Genomic DNA, 18,874 nt, shown 5'->3' with positions numbered 1-18,874 from the left:
AATACATCTTCATTCTCGTCAAAGCTACTGCTTCCATCTCTATGCTTCCTGTATCCCTCAACACCTCTCAATACATTAAAGAAACTATACATTGTGTGTTTTTACCTGTTCTAAAAGAGATACTCACTTGAGAAGTATCTGATTTAAGACATTTGCCCGTCTACACTTCCTCAGTAACTTCAAGACTTTCACTACCCTTCCATAACTTCTTCAGTATGTGTCCAGTCCATTTAAACAGATTGGGATTTCATTGAAGTCTTTGCTCTGTATTGTTTTTCACCCAGTACCCCAAACTATTCCAATCGACTCTACATGCTACATGACCCAAGTGTCAAAATGTCCATGGATTCATTATATCTATGGTTAAAGGTACTGAGACAATACTGAGTACCCAAAAATGAGCTATAGCTTTAGCCCCAGTGCAAAAAAAAAAAAAAAGTCAAATAAAAATAAAACTGCATTATTGTTTAAATACAGCAGAGGGCAGAGTTATTGAGTAGAGTGCTTCTAATGGTCCATGTTTTCATTCCAGCTTTCTTTATTTCTTTCAGTTACGAACACTCACTACTGCTAAACATAACTTTCATAGACTGTCTAGAAGTGCACGCCCTGAAAGACAACACCAATGGCAAACAATTTTTTAGTTCACAGTGTGAACAATAACCTAGAGCATTGGGGGTGCCACTGAAAACCACTCCTCTGCTGAATAGATAAATGTATCAAACATATAGAAAGACGCCGTCAGATGCTTTTCACTCTTTTAGCTGCAGAACTACAGTATATACTGTAAAAATAAATATTAAATATACAGATAGCCCAAGTCTATAGTTGGAAATAATACCACAAAAGACTTCTGTACTGAGCAGTAAATAAATACGGCCTATATTAAATATCTAATTTAGTGGAAAGAGCAGTTTCTTGCGCAGAGTGTGGCGCAGATCCACGGTGTAGGTCGCTCCGTGCTGCAGTCTGTTTTTCTCGTAGACCACACTGTTCACCTCAGTGTGGATATCAATGAGATGCCTGTTTCTGGAATAAAACAAGACCATTTCAGTTAATTTTCTTTGTGTTTTATAAATTTACATTTACTTTTTAATTTTAGTCATTTTTCTATACTGCCGTCTGTGGTTGGGCCACAGACTTTTTGTTTTGTTTTGTTTTTTACATTAAAAGGTGTGTGTGTGTGTGTGTGTGTGTGAACACACACTGTATAAATATATGCCTAATTTAAGGATTCAAAAAGGTGCCTAAGTTGTCTATTTTCTGTTGGACCAAAGAAATGGTCTGCTAGTATTTGTTGGTCTTTTTCTTTCTGTGTAAACAGGGATTCTTGAATTGATTTGGTAAATATTTCTACTTTCAGTGGGATCTATTCAACTGATATAAAAGAGGCAGATCTAAATGCTGCTGCGGTTTGAATAATTCAATTTGAGCTCACTGGAGCCAACATCTAACAGTACATGCAAGTCTCTTTGGCATATTCCTGTCTTTAAAAATGTATAAAGACGCCAGGGAGTGATCTAGTTTAAAAGAACAGGTATGAAATGGCAGCTATCTTAACTAATGTATTCCTCATGTTGTTTAGATTCCCTTTAGATCACTTTCTCTTTCAGTCATCACAGGGGCGTTTTAAACATCTGAGTCACCAGGATGTGATGATTGAAACAGAAAATGATACAAAGTGAATCTAAACAAGAAGAATACATTTACTAGACCCTGTGGTTGCACATCACATGTTTTACCTTTTCTGTCCCCTTAGTAGAGATGCTGAGAGAGCATGTAGGTATTCTGACCGATGATTCACTTTTTCAAGGAAGCAAGCATCCGTTTTACAGCAGCTCCAGAAAACATCAGCTTCATTAGGGATATACTCCACCCTACTGGCAACGGAAGGCCCATCAACCTCCACGTCATTGTAGTCACAGCGCTCTGGAACGGTGTAGTTCTGGATGAAGAACAGCTTTGGTTTGCCTGAAAGGTCTGGGCAATGCTCCACAGTGAAGAGCTGCTTTATTGTGTCGAAGCTGATGCCGGGACCCTCTTTCTCAGTGGCGATCATCTTCGTAGAGCTTCCCCGACTGATAATGCAACAGACGAAGCAGTCCGAGTTCCTGTGCTCTCTCATCCTAGCTGTTTCCTTTAACAATGAGTAGGCGTCGCTTAGGCTTAACCACTTGTACAGGATGACTTGGAAGTGAAGTCTCTTGAAGGTGTGTTCTAGCATATCTGTAAGACACAAGGAACTTCTTTATAGGACATATATACTGCCTTTCACAGAAGCATCGTTGATTTACAATCAATGGCCAACCACACCTGGAGATGGAAAGGCAATTGCACAATGTTGCGCCAGCACACAACAACTTCTGGTTTTGTCCCAGATATAAATGCCGATTTTTTTTTTTTTTTGTCATGTGGAAGAGGTGAGATTTAGCCAGGACACTGGGATTAGCACCTTTGCTGCTCTTTGAAAAGTGAATTTGTACATTTACAAATAGGTAAACCCACACTTTCCCTCTCTATGTAAAAGTGCTCCCAGAATAGTACCAGCTCCACCCTGTTGATGAAACACTAATATTTGGCTGGTTTACACAAAAAGGTAAAGAGCTTCAAATGTCAAATGAAAAACAAACAGGCAAGTACTGCCGTGCAAAGGCGCTTGCACCGTTTTATTTTAACAAACAAAAATAAAATAAAAGTTTGAACAAAAAGCACTGACAAAACAAAAGTTTTAACAAAACAAAATCACAAACACAATAACCAAATAAATGATCCAGGTCAGGCTGGGCAAATTGCCTTCACTGTTCCTAGATTTATTTTTAATTCGATTTCTCTCTGGTCTCCTCTGCTCTCGTTCACTCCTCCGAACACCCACACAGAGTGCAGAGAGCTGCAGGCTTATATGCAGGTGATCATCTCCAGATTTAGCAACAATTAAACAATTAATTAACTCGGGAGATATTCACCTTCTGCACAAGGTTTTTAATGTGGATGGGGCTTCCCATCCACGCTGCAAAACAATACAAAATATACGGCTTTAGCCATCATTTATATATATATATATATATATATAAATAATAAATATAAATATTATATATATATATATATATATATATATATATATATATATATATATATATATATATACACATATAAATAAATACAAAAACAAAACAATAACTTGGCGGACGGCACCTCGCTCATCCTCCACATACAAAACAAACAATTATACATAGGGGCGGAGGGATACCCCGTTCTACATTAAACACATTTGTTTTAAATACCAAAAAATAAAAACAAAATAATACTTTAACAGCAGGGCTTTGCCTCGCTCCTCGCCCTGTCACAGTCATTTAATTGCTGTTTTTTTCTCCCTCACCCATTTAAATACAGTATACCACAGAATGGCATCACAAATTCTTTCCTCAGAGCAAAACATATCTCCTCACCTCCATCAGTGCCAACACAGTCTATTATTAAACAAACTCCAAAAGGACGTCTCTGCATTCTGTATACTTCTCCAGGGTTCTGTGACACAACAGAGACAGGAAATAGATAGGCTTGTGATTGGATTATTGCCACTGAAAAGCCTGCAGATTAGAGCATTATGCATGGAAGATCATTCCTAGTCAATAAACTAAAAATACAATCAAATAAATAGCTTACAATATAGTTGGCGACACCTTTTAATAGAATCAGCTGAATATGCATACACTTATGGAGATAACCTCCATCTGAAACACTGTACATGCATAGTTTTAAATGAAAGCTTGAAATTCGTTTTTTACCTGCATTCCCGTTTCAGGTACTGAGAAGGAAACGTTGATGTTTTCTGCAGCTGAAACAGATGAAACATTTTTATTTCTACTGTTGGTTTGTTATTTTGATACACAAAGTACAGTATTTTGGTTTGAGTTAGTGCAAGTTATTTTAAATTCATGCATCAGAAATGATCTTTTTACTGATCTTTATTTTTTTGTAGACAATATTACATCTACAGAGGAGAGAAAGTATAGACAAGCTTTCTGGCAGGGCAGCACAGATATATATCAGGCCCATGCATATCGCAGATGGACATAGATAATGGTTTTCTAATGTGGACCTTTGAGACGTCTCACAAGGCAAAGGCAGGGTAAGAAACTCACACTAGCCTTGCACCCAGTCCTGGGTTTCAGAACGATCAGGGGCCAGTAGGAGCAATCAGGCCCCTTGATAAATAAATTGTTTCTTTCTTATAGCTGCATACAATTCCTTACTAAACCAACAGACTCTGTTGAGACTTGTGCATGCTGTGAGGAGAATGATTAGCTTAGAGCACATTTAGCAGGGGTCTAATTACTCCAATACCTGATTACTGGCCATTTCAATACTTGCAGGACAAGTGTGAGCTTATAACCCTGTAAAGGACAAGAGGATTCTGAATAATTGTATCTAAAAGACAGTGTATTTGTGCTGGGACATGAATAGCACGCCAAACCTGAGTAGCCAACTGTTCAATAAATAGTGAAAAACAGGTAATATTGGAAAGCAATACAGAGCTCTTTATGCACTGAAGCAAGCCGTTCCAAGTGGATCACAATGTAAGGTTTATATACAAAGTAAGCACATGAAATAACAAGGTCCAGTGACTCAGCAAAAAAAAAAACTGGAATCAAAGTGGTTATCCATGAAAGCACCCCAGCCCCCTTTACTTGCCAATTTGATTACATTGCAACAATTAATATAGCCTGACAGGGGTTTGAGAGGATAAAAATGAATGCTGCAGCCTACCCTGGGCTCCAGCAGGACTTTGATAAATTCTTCCAGGACGAGGTGGTGCGCTGGCAGCTTCTTGTGACTTGGGTGAAAGAAATATGTATTAATAACATATACAATAAATAGTTACAACAGAAATAAAATAGCAGACTTCATTAGTGGACTAATTGATAGATATTTTCACATTTGATTCACTTATTTGTTCAATATACTTACATGCGAGTGACGCAAACATTTTTCCCTCTGATTGTGTGAGGCAACGTTTGGGCGTAAAGCTTGACCTGTAATTTAGGGAAAAATACTTTTCTTTAGACCCAAGATATACCTTTGTTTCCATAAAATGTAGGAGTTGTCTTTATGTGCAGCATCATGAGAAAGATACACAGTACAGAGGGATCTACTGAGTTACAGTTTTACTCAAAACCTAATTTCCTACATTTTTTTTACAGCTGTACACAGTCCTCCATCATTATATTGCAACATACGGGCCAGGTACCAAACTGGAGCTACTGCAAGGGTGGCATTCCCACGAGGGCCAATAAAGTAACACTAGTGTGTTCCGTACAGTAAACAACGAGGACGATTAAGCAATTGTTCTGTATTTTATTCAGTTAGTTAAGGTTTTCTACAGTAGTAAAGTGAGTGCAAAATGCACTAGTTTGTATTGGTGCACATTAGAAGGCATGGCATGGGGCATTATAATGGAGGTCATAGAACAAGGACTGTGTATTTCATTATTATTTATTTCTTAGCAGACGCCCTTATCCAGGGCGACTTACAATTGTTACAAGATATCACATTATTTTTACATAGAATTACATTATTTTTTACATACAATTACACATTTATACAGTTGGGTTTTTACTGGAGCAATCTAGGTAAAGTACCTTGCTCAAGGGTACAGCAGCAGTGTCCCCCACCTGGGATTGAACCCCCAACCCTCCAGTCAAGAGTCCAGAGCCCTAACCACTACTCCACACTGCTGCCCGTATTTTAACACAGATGACATTGCATTACTACTTGAATGAACCATGCAGTGATGCAAATAAAACTCCTGTTGCATAGCAGTTTCATACATTCCAGGTTTTACTATGAGCTTGGTAAGCCACAGTCTACAGGTATCAAGCTCAGGTGTGTATTAAGAAACTAGATCAAACCACTTAAATGGTATCTGTTCTGTACTTTATTGTTGATTGTTTGGTATGTTTGAGGACATGTATGGATGTGTGTTCATAAATAAATAAATAAATAAATAAATAAATAGATAGATAGAGATAGGACATGGATAAGGGTTCTTACTGCTGCCCATGTATTTCAGCACCTTCTTCTCCAGGTCTTTCCTGTGGATGTGACGCAGGCACTGTTCTATTAAATCCACTTTATCCGGTGAGACTTTATCAAGCTTCTCCAACTCAATCACCACATCAAGGAAGCCCTGCATCAAAAAAAAAAAATCAGGGCAGTCTGGTTATAAAAGCATGTTTATGATACTTTTCCATGCTTTTCCAATACTTTTATTAGGGTTAATACTACTGGATTGAAGACAGAAGGCTCTAGGTTGATAAGACTGGTTTCATGAATCAGACAGAAAAGTTTTTCTTTGGGAGTCAATTAAATAAATTCAATTGTTACTTAATATGTGCGAGCATCTAGGTGAGAAATAAAGAAATAAAGTGGTCTTTTTAGGGTCTGCTTTTCAATGTAATAGATTTTTAGCAGATCAAAATAAATTCAATTATACACTAAAAGCTGTTATAAAACATTCAGACAACTACATTATAAAGATGAAGCATGAAATGTGTGAACATTTCCAACTAAAAGCCAGAGTATGGATTTTTGAATAAAGGCTGTTTAGAGGATTTCAAATGGATTTGGCCAAGATGTTGTCAAGCAATAATACCATGTGATCAACATTACAGTAAATGCAATTCAAATACAAGTCTTACCGTAGCTTTATCAAGCCGTCCTTTTGGTATACTGTCATGTAATAAAAATATTACTGAACGCAAATCTTCTTTATCTAAGTCTTCACTGATTTCTGCCATGAGCACCCTAGAATAAGAACACAAGAAACAGATGTTACTATACTTTATACTAGTTATGATTGGATCTTTAAAGTTTTCAGCAAAACACAGAGCGTTACTCGCCGAAGCCTGTTCAACACTTCCCACATCCATTCAGAAAATCAGCCTTGTCAGATGCAGTTTTTGCAGAATTAGTAAGCAAGGCAAGTAATGATATCAGAAAAAACAGATGTACAGACGTAGAAAATAGAAGTCGCATCCTTACCTGTAAGCAGAAAAAGTGCACAGTCTACTTCCCAAAAGAGCTTCCACTTGTTTTTTATTTGAACTTAGTATCTTTTTCAAAAGGTCAAACCTTTTGATTCTGTACAGCAATTCAGCCAGAACTAGATGGTCTATCACTCCACTTTTTATCTGCGATTTCAAAACTTCCTTCACGTCTTGCTTCGAACAGTCTCCATCAAGGTCGCTGCACAAATAGTTTAACATCTGGCTTTCATCGCTGGACAGTTCTTCGTAGATCCGGTTGATTTTTAATGATAACTGTCCTTCAGCCATTATAATAAGTGAGTCAGGAAAACTAAACCAGCATCTTTACTTGTTACATATTCCAAGAATCCATTACCCACTGTTCCACACTCCGACACCACACAGTCTCTGCCTAAAAAAAGAGACAATGGTTAGATTTTCAATTTAGATGTAATGCAATGCTGCTGAGAGGCACATTAGTATTGAATGTGTCATACATTAGTATTGAATGTGTCATATTATTAACCATTGCCTTTTTTTTTAAATGTTATTCCCTCTCATTAGCATAACCAGCTTCTCCCTTTTGAGTGGGATTTTTAAATTTTGTTTTCAGTCTTGTTTTTACTTTTCGCAAAACTTGAACTTAACATACCGTAACAAAGAAATTATTTCAGTAAATCATGAGCAGGGCTCAGTTCCCAGGGCTGAGGGTGCTCGGGTATATCAATTTGTTTGGTTTTAGTTTTGTAAAATGCACATGTGTTCTACTCCGCTGTGGAATGAAAACGCCATGCAAATGATATGAAAATATATACTTTGAAGTGCTATTCATTTATTCTTAAAGCAGGTAAAGAATGAAAAGCGGCATGTTCCCATGTGGTGAAGGAAGCATTTCATTCTCCTGTGACAACTAGAGATCCCTCGCCAGTTTATAGTGGTAAGTAATAAGGATTCTGACACGTGAACTGCATGGGAAGCAGAAGTAAATACCATTATATATGAGTATCACTGACCACATTTTCCCTGACACAAAAAAAAAAGTTCCACAGGAAATGATACTGGTACTAATACTTAATTTGTATATTGTTAACCATTTGATTCCCCAAATAACCCAAGATCAATTAATCTGTATTGTTCATTAAAACTGTTTAAATGGTTTGTTCAAATGGATTTTGTTTGGGAACAATACATGTTTTGCCATTTTTTTTTATATGCTTTTACCATTCCTCTCTGGGTTTTACTATGCTTTCACTATCCTTTATTGCGCTTTGCTGTGCTTTTACTATGGGAAACTTTAAGGTGTGTTGTTAATGCACTGTTAACGCAAACCATCTATCTTAAATACACAACAGAAGCCCGTTAACCCGTGCCCCTTGCTCATATACCTCTGTGGTTCCTCTTCCAGTTCTCTTACTGTCTTCTGATCAAGCACGTGCAAGGCAGAAGGGAACATTGAGGGTTACTAGAGGGGGTTTATGAATCACACACAACTGCTTTAGAAACAGTCAGTGAAGTCATTAAAATCAGCAACATTTTCTTAGAAAAGAGATTTGTGGCTATCATGGTTTTCTGTTTAACACTGAAGCCAATAAAAAAAACTCTATAGTTTTATCTCTTACTTATGCCAGAACAGAAAACACATACAACAACAAGAATTTTGCTGCAACCAAGTCTTTATGTCGGCTAAACAATTATTCAATAGAGAGACAGCCACAGTAATATCTGGTGTAGTTTTCAAATAACTGTCATCAGCATTACAATGGAATTGAATACCATGTCGGCTAATTATATCGGAGATATAGTCATTAAGAATTAAAGTCTTATTTGTAAGAGACTGAGCATTAACAGATGCCAGTTGTACTGGTTTTACATGTACAGGTTTACGCCTGAGGTGCATTGAGTCTTGCCTTTGTACATTACACAAGAAATTGTGATCAGTACTGGGGTGCTCAGGAACCGGATGACAGCGAGTCCAGTACGATCTAATGTTAGCAGAGTCTGACATGCCTACCAGAAGTACTGGGAAAATTGAAGATTTCATCAACAAAGCCACGACCATATCCTCTATGCAAGTATGTCTGTTCACAATTCCTTATACTAATGCATGTTGGACAGCACCTTTAGGAACTTTGAATACACCTTTAGGAACCTCTTACATGTAGAACTGTACACAGACGTCCTCATAAGAGAAGTTTGTTATAAGCCCCCTTAAAGTCGTAGAGGCATTCTATTGTTTATGCGGCTTCCACGCTATAGCTACACCATGTGGTAGAATTGAAACATGTCATTTACTAAGTAGGCAGATTGGAATAATAGTGACCACAACTCTGATTAACATAAAAATGCTTATTCATCTGATCCTTGGCTTCTGCCAATGAAGAGGCTATACAGTATCAGATAATGCAAGTTTTTTTTTTTTTTTTTTAATGCCATTTGCAAAAACACAGCAGAAACATTTTACAAACAAACCTTCTGCCTCCAAGGGGATTTATATGTGAAGTCTGTTTCAAAATATTTCACCACCCGTTAAAATCTGACAAGAAGTTTGCCGATCGTAACTTTTCATAGGTCTTGTAGTTTATACAGATTATCAAAAATACCCTGAATTCCGTTTATATAAATATCATGGCGAGTCACGGATTTAAAAAGTAATTCTAGAAACCAAATTTCACTGACAACGTCATACGGACATTCCTATTATAACTGTACATTAAAGTTACATGTTTATTATTTATGATTATGTTTGTTTAGTATTTGATGTGTATCGTTTACTATTGTGTCCCGGGTGACAGCGTCCTTTGATTTCTCCTGTTGTGTGCTAGTACAGTCCATACACCAATAAGAGCTATTGCCTGGGGTTTCTGAAATGATCGTTCTGTAAATGCAGTTTTAAGTTTATTAAATAAATAAATAAATAAATAAAAGAAATTTAAACAATACCTGTTGTGTAGCTTTAACTGCGGCGTCGGTATCAAATGAAACAATATGAAATCTATCAACAGAACACATTTTACAACTATATCCATTTCGGTTACTGCGTACGGTGTAGATTTTGGTTGGAATATTTCTGTTTCGCTTCCTCCTGCTGGTGATGTGGGTTTCTGGTATTTGCCCGTATGGAGGATGTGAGAAAGTCTTTCGTTATTTTAGAATGTACAGGTACTTTTTCACTCGTACTGGAAACTCAAAAGTAAGTAGGCGTTTTTGGCTGGCTTACGTTAAATAGCGCTTTAGACTTTATTCTGGTGAAGACATTTCAACCTTTTTGTTTTCCCCACCAATAATAATTATCGACATTTTTTAGTTACGCAATTATAACTAGGTAGACGTGTATCAATATGGGCTGCATCAACTGAAATTTTATTAAACGTCCTAATGAATACTTAAATGTACATTATTTCTGTTTCTAAATAAATAATTTGCATAGAGAGTAACGTAGCTGAAACGAAAATGCCCCCCTTCAATTGTTCCATATGGGAGTGACTAATCGCGAAGGGAATTGCCCGAGAAAGACACACGAGTTAGATTCATTATCACACGCTCTTGCATTTATATTGCCCACTGGGACACATATAGGTATCGGTTTTATAGTATATATTGTTCTATTATAAAAAACATACCTCTTCCTTCTATGTTTGCCACGTCCAACAACAGAATTGAAAGTGAAAGAAGATTTTTTTTTAAAGGTGGACAAGGGTTGAATACGCACATGGTGTATTTGCACTCTTCAATGTTAAATCAAGTAATATTTCACAAATCCATGGAAACCTTATAGTGTGTGTGTGTGTGTGTGTGTGTATATATATATATATATATATATATATATATATATATATATATATATATAATTTTTGTGTGCATTTAGAAAAACAAGAAATAAAAAAAAAATAATCAGAATTTTCAAATTATATACCCTTTAAGAAAAAGTGGTCGTGATGTTAGTGTAAGCAAGTTTAATTGATTTATAATGCCTAGACAACATTACCCGGTGAGGTTAATAACTAATTTTTGACACAATTTCGGGTGAAATTTAAATTAAAAATAAATGAGTCGGTAAAAAAATTAAAATAATAATTCGGGTTAATACTTAAATCAGAACCCCTAGTTTTCCTGCGCTCCACCTTAACAATATACCACTGACCAATGTGAGAAAAGCAGGAAGTGGTTGAACTGATAAGTTTCACATACACAGTTACATCCTTTTTTTTCCCCTTGAGTTTTGTTTTGAGCTGTGAATATGACTAAATGCATTTGTCATGGTGAATCACCACTATATTGTAAATCTGTCTATAGAGAGCTGTAATGCTGCAAGTGGTAACTTATCTGTGATGGGTTTCACATACAATTCAAGGACTCCCATGGGAACATATAAATGATAAGAGACAAATACATGTTTGATTAATTATAATAATGAATAAACTATATTTTAAAGTGCACTTCGTTCTAAAGAATGCGAGCTTGCTGTTAAAATAAGGTTAGCCCAAATCAACAACATAAACTAGTGTCAAGAATACTGCACTATATGTAGAAGTAGGGACCTCTAGTGGTGAATGTCAGCACTGCGCAGTTTGTCCGGAAGCCGGTCTCTCATGTATATTGGCCATATTAAACATTGTGTATTGGGTACAGGTTTAAATTGTGGTCTATTGAATGTATATGGTTGTGCGGGTTAATGTATTGATGTTTTCTTTTGGATGTATGTGTAAATGATTTATGGGTTATGATAATGGGGGAGTTTATACAACTTTCTATTAGGACAGTATCCCTTTAAATGATTAAAGGTAACTAACCTGTGGGTGGGGTTGGTGTTTATCAAAGGACGGCAGTATGGCTTCCCAAGGGAAGCTAGCTTTGTGCATTGAGCGGCTGGTATCTGCATGCTGATCTAAAGTAATGAACAGGGGCTCTCAGTTGTGCTACTATTTTAAATGTGGTGGACATTCATTTGCACCGTGGAACTACCTGAAAATAAAGCCTCTCTTTAACCTTTTTCTACAAACTGGTGTGCACTCGTGTTTGTGGTCGGTCATTAAAAACACCTGCAACAGCATTGCTATGTTATATGTAATTTCACTTGACTTCGTCTTTACTATTGTTTTGTTTTGGCTGATAGTCTAGTTACATATATGTGAAACTTTATTCATAAAAAATATACATAACTCAAAATGTTTTTTTTTTTTCTTCTGGACAACACCGACAATGGAACTAGAATATAGAATATGTACCAAGTATGAAGGCATTATCCCAAGTTACGTTTTGAAGGGTGGGTATGAATTTTGGGCAACCTTTTTTGACAGGTTATGAACTTTATTGGAGGTGACTTGCTAAACTATTTACGCCACGTGAATAGTTTAAGTTTAAGCCACTGTATCTTAACTATCTTGATTTGAGTTCATTTTCCCCAAACAAGTTGTTTGAAAAGTTGCCAGCAAAGTTACCTGGTTCTGCTTACTGCACGGGGATGCTTAAAATGGTTAGTAGTAGTAATACCAACACTTTTAAAAGGCTTTCAGGGTACTGTGCATTTGTTACGTGCTTTGACGTCCTTTGTGGATGAAAGACACTACAGAATTCAAACACAGTGTGTATCCATCATTAAGGCAATTTCTAGCTGCATTAAAACAGGACTTCATTATAAATTCTAGCTGTCTATTTTACTTCAACCAGAAACTGGGTGTGTGTTTTTTAAAAACTTTTGTTCTGATTTTACTTCTGTAAAGAGCACAGTATATGTAAAAAAAAAATAAAAAATAAAATCAGTATAACATAAAAACTGAAATAAATTGAAATGTATTTATAAAGTGTTTATTTTTAAAGAAAATCATTTTAGTTTTTTCTGTACATCAGAAGTTTACTCAGGAGGTTTTGTCTTCCTTTTCACTATTATAACACATTTATTAAAAAAAAGAGGTATAGAAATGATGGACATTGACAAAATGTTTTTGGTTTCTTTTAATCACTCGATCCTTGACCATGACACACTTGAGTGACTATGACTGAAGCATATGCACTTAATCACCTAATTAGTGAGACAGTTGATTGGATACTGGATATGGAGTGATTTCAGCTGTTGAATTGCAAGCTTGAATAAAAGTAATAATGAAAATCACAGAAAAAAAAACAATATGCCACGTCTGTCAAGAGAGCAGCGCCTTCGTGCAATCGGCATGTTGGAGGCTGGACTAGGGCAGTGTACTGTGGATCGCCGTCTTGGGTGCTCACAGCCAGCAATTTCAAACCTGGCGAGACGGTATAACCAGACACACTCTCTCAATGACAGGCCACGAACTGGGAGACCAAGAGTCACAACACCTGCCCATGATGATTTTGCATCATCTTTGTGATGTCAATTATTAATCAGCACCTGCTCTAAAACAGAGTTTGATCACATCTAGTGAATTTTATCCAAATATAAGTGATACGTTTCTTTTGATGCTCAAATATAAGTGATACGTTTCTTTTGATGCTCAGTATAGTAGTATGAAGGTACTGTAGGTAAATTGTGGATATCGCAATATCTTCAAGTGAAGTGGGAATGGCTTCATGTTCTCCTGTAAGGATGTCAAATCACATGTTTAAAGTTCTGGGAATTTTGAACTTTCTAGTGATCTCCATTCTTCTTTGGAGGGAACAGGGCATACTCAACGCCCAAAGCTACAACGAAAGCTGCAAAACCCCACTTGAAGCCCCTGAAGAACACATCTTTAAAGTTCGTTGGCTTAGCGAAGCCTCCCATGTACCTCCAAGCCTCATTTCTGTAGAAAACAGGAAAATAAAGAAAAGGAAATGCAGCACTTCATCATGTGCACAGAACTCTGAAGAGCATCCCCCAAACCTAAATGTGTACCACTGCTTACAATTCAAGACTAGGGATACATTAATCCCATTTACTGACTGATTCAATGGGTAATGGGCACAAATCAGTTGTAAATAGCGGAATTAAGATAAGTACCATAAAAAGTGGTCAAAAGGGAATCCGACATTTTAAACTTTAGACGTAGACAACGTGAGATGGCATGTTCTTAAATGAATGAAGAAACCCAGCAGCATCATCATTTCCTGGACAAAAAGTGAATAATATGTTAAAATGTAAAAATACTATACAGGGTCATAAACATGTCATAAGACAAAAACACATTGTTACTTAACATGTATTTATTTCAGGTGCATATGTAGACAGTCATGGGGGACTTGGTATTTATGCAAGTTGTGCAGCATAGGCCTTCAATAAAATGCCTCCAGAGAGACCAAAGCCCCCATTTATAGAATGAAGCATATACAAAATGAGTTATTATTTCATAGTACACCAACTGGATCTCCTAACCAAATGTCCAGTGTACAGCTATGGACAAAAGTTTTGCATCAGGATTGAGATATAATTTAAAAATTGCAAGCTTGAATATATATATATATATGAACATCATGTTATCAAAGAAGTATACCGGAAACCATAATAGTACTACAACAGTATTTCATGTTAGATTTCGAAATGTCACATTTTTCAATTTGTCAGTTTTTCGTTAAGTAGATGGAAAACTACAAAGCGGTATGTAATTCAATATGTTAGCATAACATTACTCAGCAGGTTTCATTCTCGACTTTATAACGCAGAATTAGTTAATTCTACAGGGCGATGCAAAACTTTTGGCCATAGCTGTGGGGAGCTCAACAGGGTTGAACATTGTGCTCTCAGAGACAGCAATTCCAGTTTCCATACCGAGCCCAGGGGTCTTTCAGCCCCCTCCTTGCCAGTCTCTCCTGTGTGAACTCCAGGGGGGTCCCCTCCACTCTCCACTGTTTGTAATCTGGCATTGAAAGGCCATGTCCGTGTTCATGGCCGTGGCCCATCCTTCAGAAACAGAAAAACAAAGGTCTGCTATTGTAGGTATGAGTACAGCCTAGAATCTTGTTTAAATACAAAGGTGCTAACTCAATGTGCACAGTACTTGGTAGACTTACTGATTTTACAAAACAAATGACATTTAAAAAAAAAAATCACATCCTTATAGTATATTCCAAATGCATTTCACCCCAGGCTACTACATCGATAGTCTAATATAATGACTTGGCTCTCTCTTCTGGGTTGTTACTATATTGTATTGTTTGGAAACTTTGTATTTATTAATCCTCCATAGGTTTGCATACACTGTAGGTAATGTGAGTTGAACCATCTTTTTCAACAGTGGCACTTACAACCAAGTCACTTAAGTTTTAATAGCGCATATTCACTCAGCATCACTGTAGAAATCGGTGGGGCTTCACTGGCTCCTAATCTCCCATATTTCTTTCTTATAAAATTGTCCTTTTTTAAAAGTTTTAAGATATGTTTGCCCACTTGGTCATCACTCTAAGACGACCAACACTTAACCTTGGCAATACAAACAATGTTTCTAACAGCAAAGTGCAAACGTTCTCATTTAGCATTGCCTCGTACATTCTTGGATTCGTAATATATAATAATACAATAAACGTAAACATTTCAGAACAAGTTGCTGCCAAATAACATAAAAAGGCAAAAGAGGTCATGGCTAGAGATAAACCGAACAGCAAGACACTTTACTGTTTGGGATATGGGCTGCATTGTTTAATACGTGTGAGTAGCGGGACCTGTCTTATCTATTACATTAATGTTATAACTACAGTACTGTATTGTCAACATAACATTAACTACTTAAGCTCTAGGCCTCGTTATCCTTAATTTTTAAATAATCACAACTGATGCATTACATGTTCGATAACATCGCTGATGCATTTCAGATTAAAAGGCAGTTGCTAAGGAACCAAACACACTGGACGTTTTAGATATAAACATTAAACAAAAGCCTCACTTTTGTCAGTTCCTCGTTGACCTCTGTAGAGAAGCAATCAACTGCACTCGCCGAAGAGAGACACGGCCCCTTTAAAACTACGGACACTCACAAAGCCCAGACAACCACAAAACGCGTTTCAATATTTTGAGACAGTCGATTTAGCGCTTGCTGTTTTAACTGTTACAAATTTTACAATGATAACATGTTTTACTTGTGAATGTTACATTTTTTTTTTTTAGGATTTCAAACTGTAGTTCTCAATATTACCATTACACTAGCTATCATAACTGCATTCCTCGGTATATTTGCAACACAGGAAGTGCTACTGTCTGCAGAGATCGCTGGTGTCTGATAAAAATGCTGGACAAAAAATCATAGTGGTAGTACTGACTTTGTTAAAATTGTCAGTCCCACTAAGGAGTGATTCAGTTGTTATGCACATTTTATTTTAGCGCTTATTCTGTATGTTGCTGAATACGAAAAATGCCCGACTTACTTCTAAGGATTCTTAACTGACCGACTTAAATAGAGGGCTAATAGGTGAACAGTTGGCAGGTGCTTCTGAATCCAAGTCAGAACAAATTATTGATGTTTCATCATGAGTAACAACTAATACCTAATAATCAAAGAAACGCACACCAACTGAACGGTGTACATCTGACAGTGCAGTGTCAATCACACTGTATATAGTTACCATATTTAATTCCGTGTCATACAGAAAATACTACTAGTTAATTTGCAGTAAATACTTTTTTAAATGCAACATTTAACTTCAGTGGCCAACTTGAAGTATGTCATTATAATAAATACTGCACAATGCTGTAACAGCTCTGAAGTATGGCTACACAGGTTTCCTTTATAATGTACTGCAGTACATACTAGAGGGTGCTGTGAATATTGCAATAAAGCGTCCATTACACACACTGCACATATGTTAGGTTAAGGTACGGTGACCACCCGTCCCTAATTGGGCGGAACAGTCCCGTAATGTAAGTATCAAGTCTCGGTCCCGGGCTTAATGTCTCCGGGACGGCATTTGTCCCGAATTTGTAGACACAGTGCAATCTTACAATTCAGAGCCCCACTCAAACCATAGCATATCTGTTTATAGCGCATCATGGCACCGCCCCTGGCGCATTATTTTGCAATGTCTTACACTCCTTCGGTCGCCAGTTAAAACAATAAAAAAAGGCGCGCCCCCAGAAATCTTTCACATGGTACGCACAACTGAAGCACATCGACATCCCGTCTCCTGCCGATAACGACTCTGACTCAACATGCTGTAAAGTGTTTCAGTCAGAGTGCTGCAATTCTGTTCTTTCCAGAGTTTCTCTTTTTAAAAATGAATAAACACAGCAAGCTGCCTTCGAGGCAGAACAGCAACAACAGTCAGTGACAGCCAAATTGTCCACAACATTAAAAGCTACAAATACACCTATTTGAAATACAGCCTTAAAGGAAACACTAGCTCACAAATCTGTTATGCTGGTTCCATTTCTAATCATTTTACTCTCACAATCACAACTTAATCATTACTCCCCCTTCTTCGGGGGAAACACTAAAAAAAGTTTTAAAAAATATGTAAATATACCCCAGCATAAGAAATGGCAGGTGTCCCGTTTTTGCATTTTGAAAAGGTGGTCACCCTAGGTTAAGGGTAAGGACGTTCTTTAGCACCCTGTCTGTATGTCACACTAACAATAATTTACATAAGCTAGATAACGCCATATCCATTGTGATGTTATTTGCTTATGATAATTCTCTAGCACCCGCTACTGAAAGGGGGGATCTGGAGGCACTTACGCAGTATTTGCAGACATGTGATTTGCCTTATTTTTAGTTCCAGAGGTTTATGATCAGGCCCCTATTGGGAAGGAGTACAGATTCAGAATAAAAGGTTAAGCTGGTGATGGGTATTCTTGCACAAGTTCCTGTTATTCTGGCTGTTTGTTGGGTCAGCGATTTTAAGAAACAAATGACCTCTAAATTTCTAATTTCAGTTTAGTTATTCTCATGGGCTTCACGTCATACCGTTTCTTTAAAATGTGTAAACTTTCAGAATATTATTTGACCTAGCTGGTAAACTATTCTATTAATTTAAAACTCTCTTCTTAAAAAGCGGCTTCATACTGGGTGCTACTCTATCTACGTTTTCTTATGGTAAGAAAGGGTTACCGGTACAAACAGGATATTAATTTTATAAAAATAGAGTGTACAGGTTTCGAACTGTCCCAACTGTTGGGAAAGGTTTCAACCTGACCATTCCATTGTTTGCGTTTTATGTAAATATAATTCCTGAATGTTATTAAAACAAAGAGATGACACAACAACATAAATAAACACTAACACGTTATTACAAGCTTCGGTTTTGTAATGTGCTGTTAGTTCACGGAAAGCTTGCTTGTTTTATTTCCTGTTCCTTCCTAACTGTTGACGCGCCTAAAAAGTCTGTCCAATTGAATGGCTTGTTTTAAGAACCGGCAGCCCGTGTCCAATAGCAAGATGTTTTAGTGAGAAGCTGAAGAGTGGCAGGACGGAGAAGATGTTATTGGAGAGTCAACGAGACAGTCAGCAGAGGTTGGGAGATTTGCTGCTTCTGATAACGAGAAATAGACACACGCGAATGGGATTGTATTTAATATTAATATACTGCCGCTTGGTTGTTACCCGGGGTCCAATCTAACAAGCGGCATACCCACAGAAACGCAGTGTAAAGGGAACTGTATGTAAATCATTTTTGAAACAGGACTCAGGCTGACTGGCTGGGCTAAGCGGCAGTACCACAGAGGTAAGAACAGTATATTGACAGCGATACTTAGTACTGCGCTGAAGTGGGAAAATGTAAATGTCATTAGTTTCTATTGCACCATAAGAATATTGACTCAGTGAGAAGTCACATATACTCTTGTGTGGTTTAATTACTTTCATGTGTGTTCAGTGAGTGGGTACACGACCACACGGAGGTGTGTGTTTTGCTTTTGCAATTGCAATTGCAGTAGGCAAACATTTTCTGTCACTGACCACAGGGTCTGCAAAGCT

At 37.1% G+C, this 18,874-nt stretch overlaps 3 protein-coding genes across 6 annotated transcripts in view; 1 reads left to right on the top strand and 2 right to left on the bottom strand.

Moving 5' to 3' along the window:
* LOC117426715 (uncharacterized) overlaps positions 1-10,229 on the bottom strand; it is a 29,909-nt gene extending 19,680 nt beyond the window's left edge. The window contains exons 1-10 of the mRNA XM_059033427.1: positions 9,966-10,229; positions 7,042-7,437; positions 6,699-6,804; positions 6,052-6,187; positions 4,969-5,033; positions 4,768-4,834; positions 3,786-3,835; positions 3,447-3,525; positions 1,743-2,226; positions 899-1,029 (exon numbers count right to left, since the gene is read on the bottom strand). Coding sequence (XP_058889410.1) covers positions 899-1,029; positions 1,743-2,226; positions 3,447-3,525; positions 3,786-3,835; positions 4,768-4,834; positions 4,969-5,033; positions 6,052-6,187; positions 6,699-6,804; positions 7,042-7,334 — 1,411 coding nt within the window. The 5' untranslated portion in view covers positions 7,335-7,437; positions 9,966-10,229. The remainder of the gene's footprint in view (positions 1-898; positions 1,030-1,742; positions 2,227-3,446; positions 3,526-3,785; positions 3,836-4,767; positions 4,835-4,968; positions 5,034-6,051; positions 6,188-6,698; positions 6,805-7,041; positions 7,438-9,965) is intronic.
* A 2,585-nt stretch (positions 10,230-12,814) lies between these two features.
* Positions 12,815-15,994, bottom strand: LOC117426143 (NADH dehydrogenase [ubiquinone] 1 beta subcomplex subunit 3-like). The gene is made up of 3 exons (XM_034043476.3): positions 15,854-15,994; positions 14,743-14,874; positions 12,815-13,780 (listed from the first exon to the last, which is right to left on the bottom strand). The coding sequence occupies exons 2-3, from the start codon at positions 14,871-14,873 to the stop codon at positions 13,627-13,629; spliced, it is 285 nt and encodes a 94-aa protein (XP_033899367.2). The 5' UTR covers position 14,874; positions 15,854-15,994; the 3' UTR covers positions 12,815-13,626.
* Positions 15,995-18,277: 2,283 nt separating this feature from the next.
* The window catches only part of LOC117426930 (hyccin 2-like), a 72,781-nt gene continuing 72,184 nt past the window's right edge, over positions 18,278-18,874 (top strand). Inside the window, exon 1 of one of the 4 annotated variants that reach the window (XM_059033521.1) lies at positions 18,278-18,412. The gene's annotated coding sequence lies outside the window, so the exon portion shown is untranslated. Of the gene's footprint in view, positions 18,624-18,874 lie in introns of all 4 variants that reach the window. The other 3 variants (XM_059033520.1, XM_034045177.3, XM_034045176.3) reach the window with 3 other exon arrangements.

This window comes from Acipenser ruthenus, chromosome 11, assembly GCF_902713425.1.
Source record: "Acipenser ruthenus chromosome 11, fAciRut3.2 maternal haplotype, whole genome shotgun sequence".
Classification (NCBI taxonomy): domain Eukaryota; kingdom Metazoa; phylum Chordata; class Actinopteri; order Acipenseriformes; family Acipenseridae; genus Acipenser; species Acipenser ruthenus.
This window is presented reverse-complemented; position numbering and strand designations above follow the sequence as displayed.

What these genes read in the sequence shown, in the direction of transcription:
- LOC117426143 (XM_034043476.3), bottom strand. Translation starts at nt 14,873, where the DNA reads ATGGGCCACGGCCATGAACACGGACATGGCCTTTCAATGCCAGATTAC. An exon ending in CTGAAAGACCCCTGGGCTCG is followed by an intron (nt 13,781 to 14,742) that starts GTATGGAAACTG and finishes TGTTTTCTACAG; the next exon opens with AAATGAGGCTTGGAGGTACA.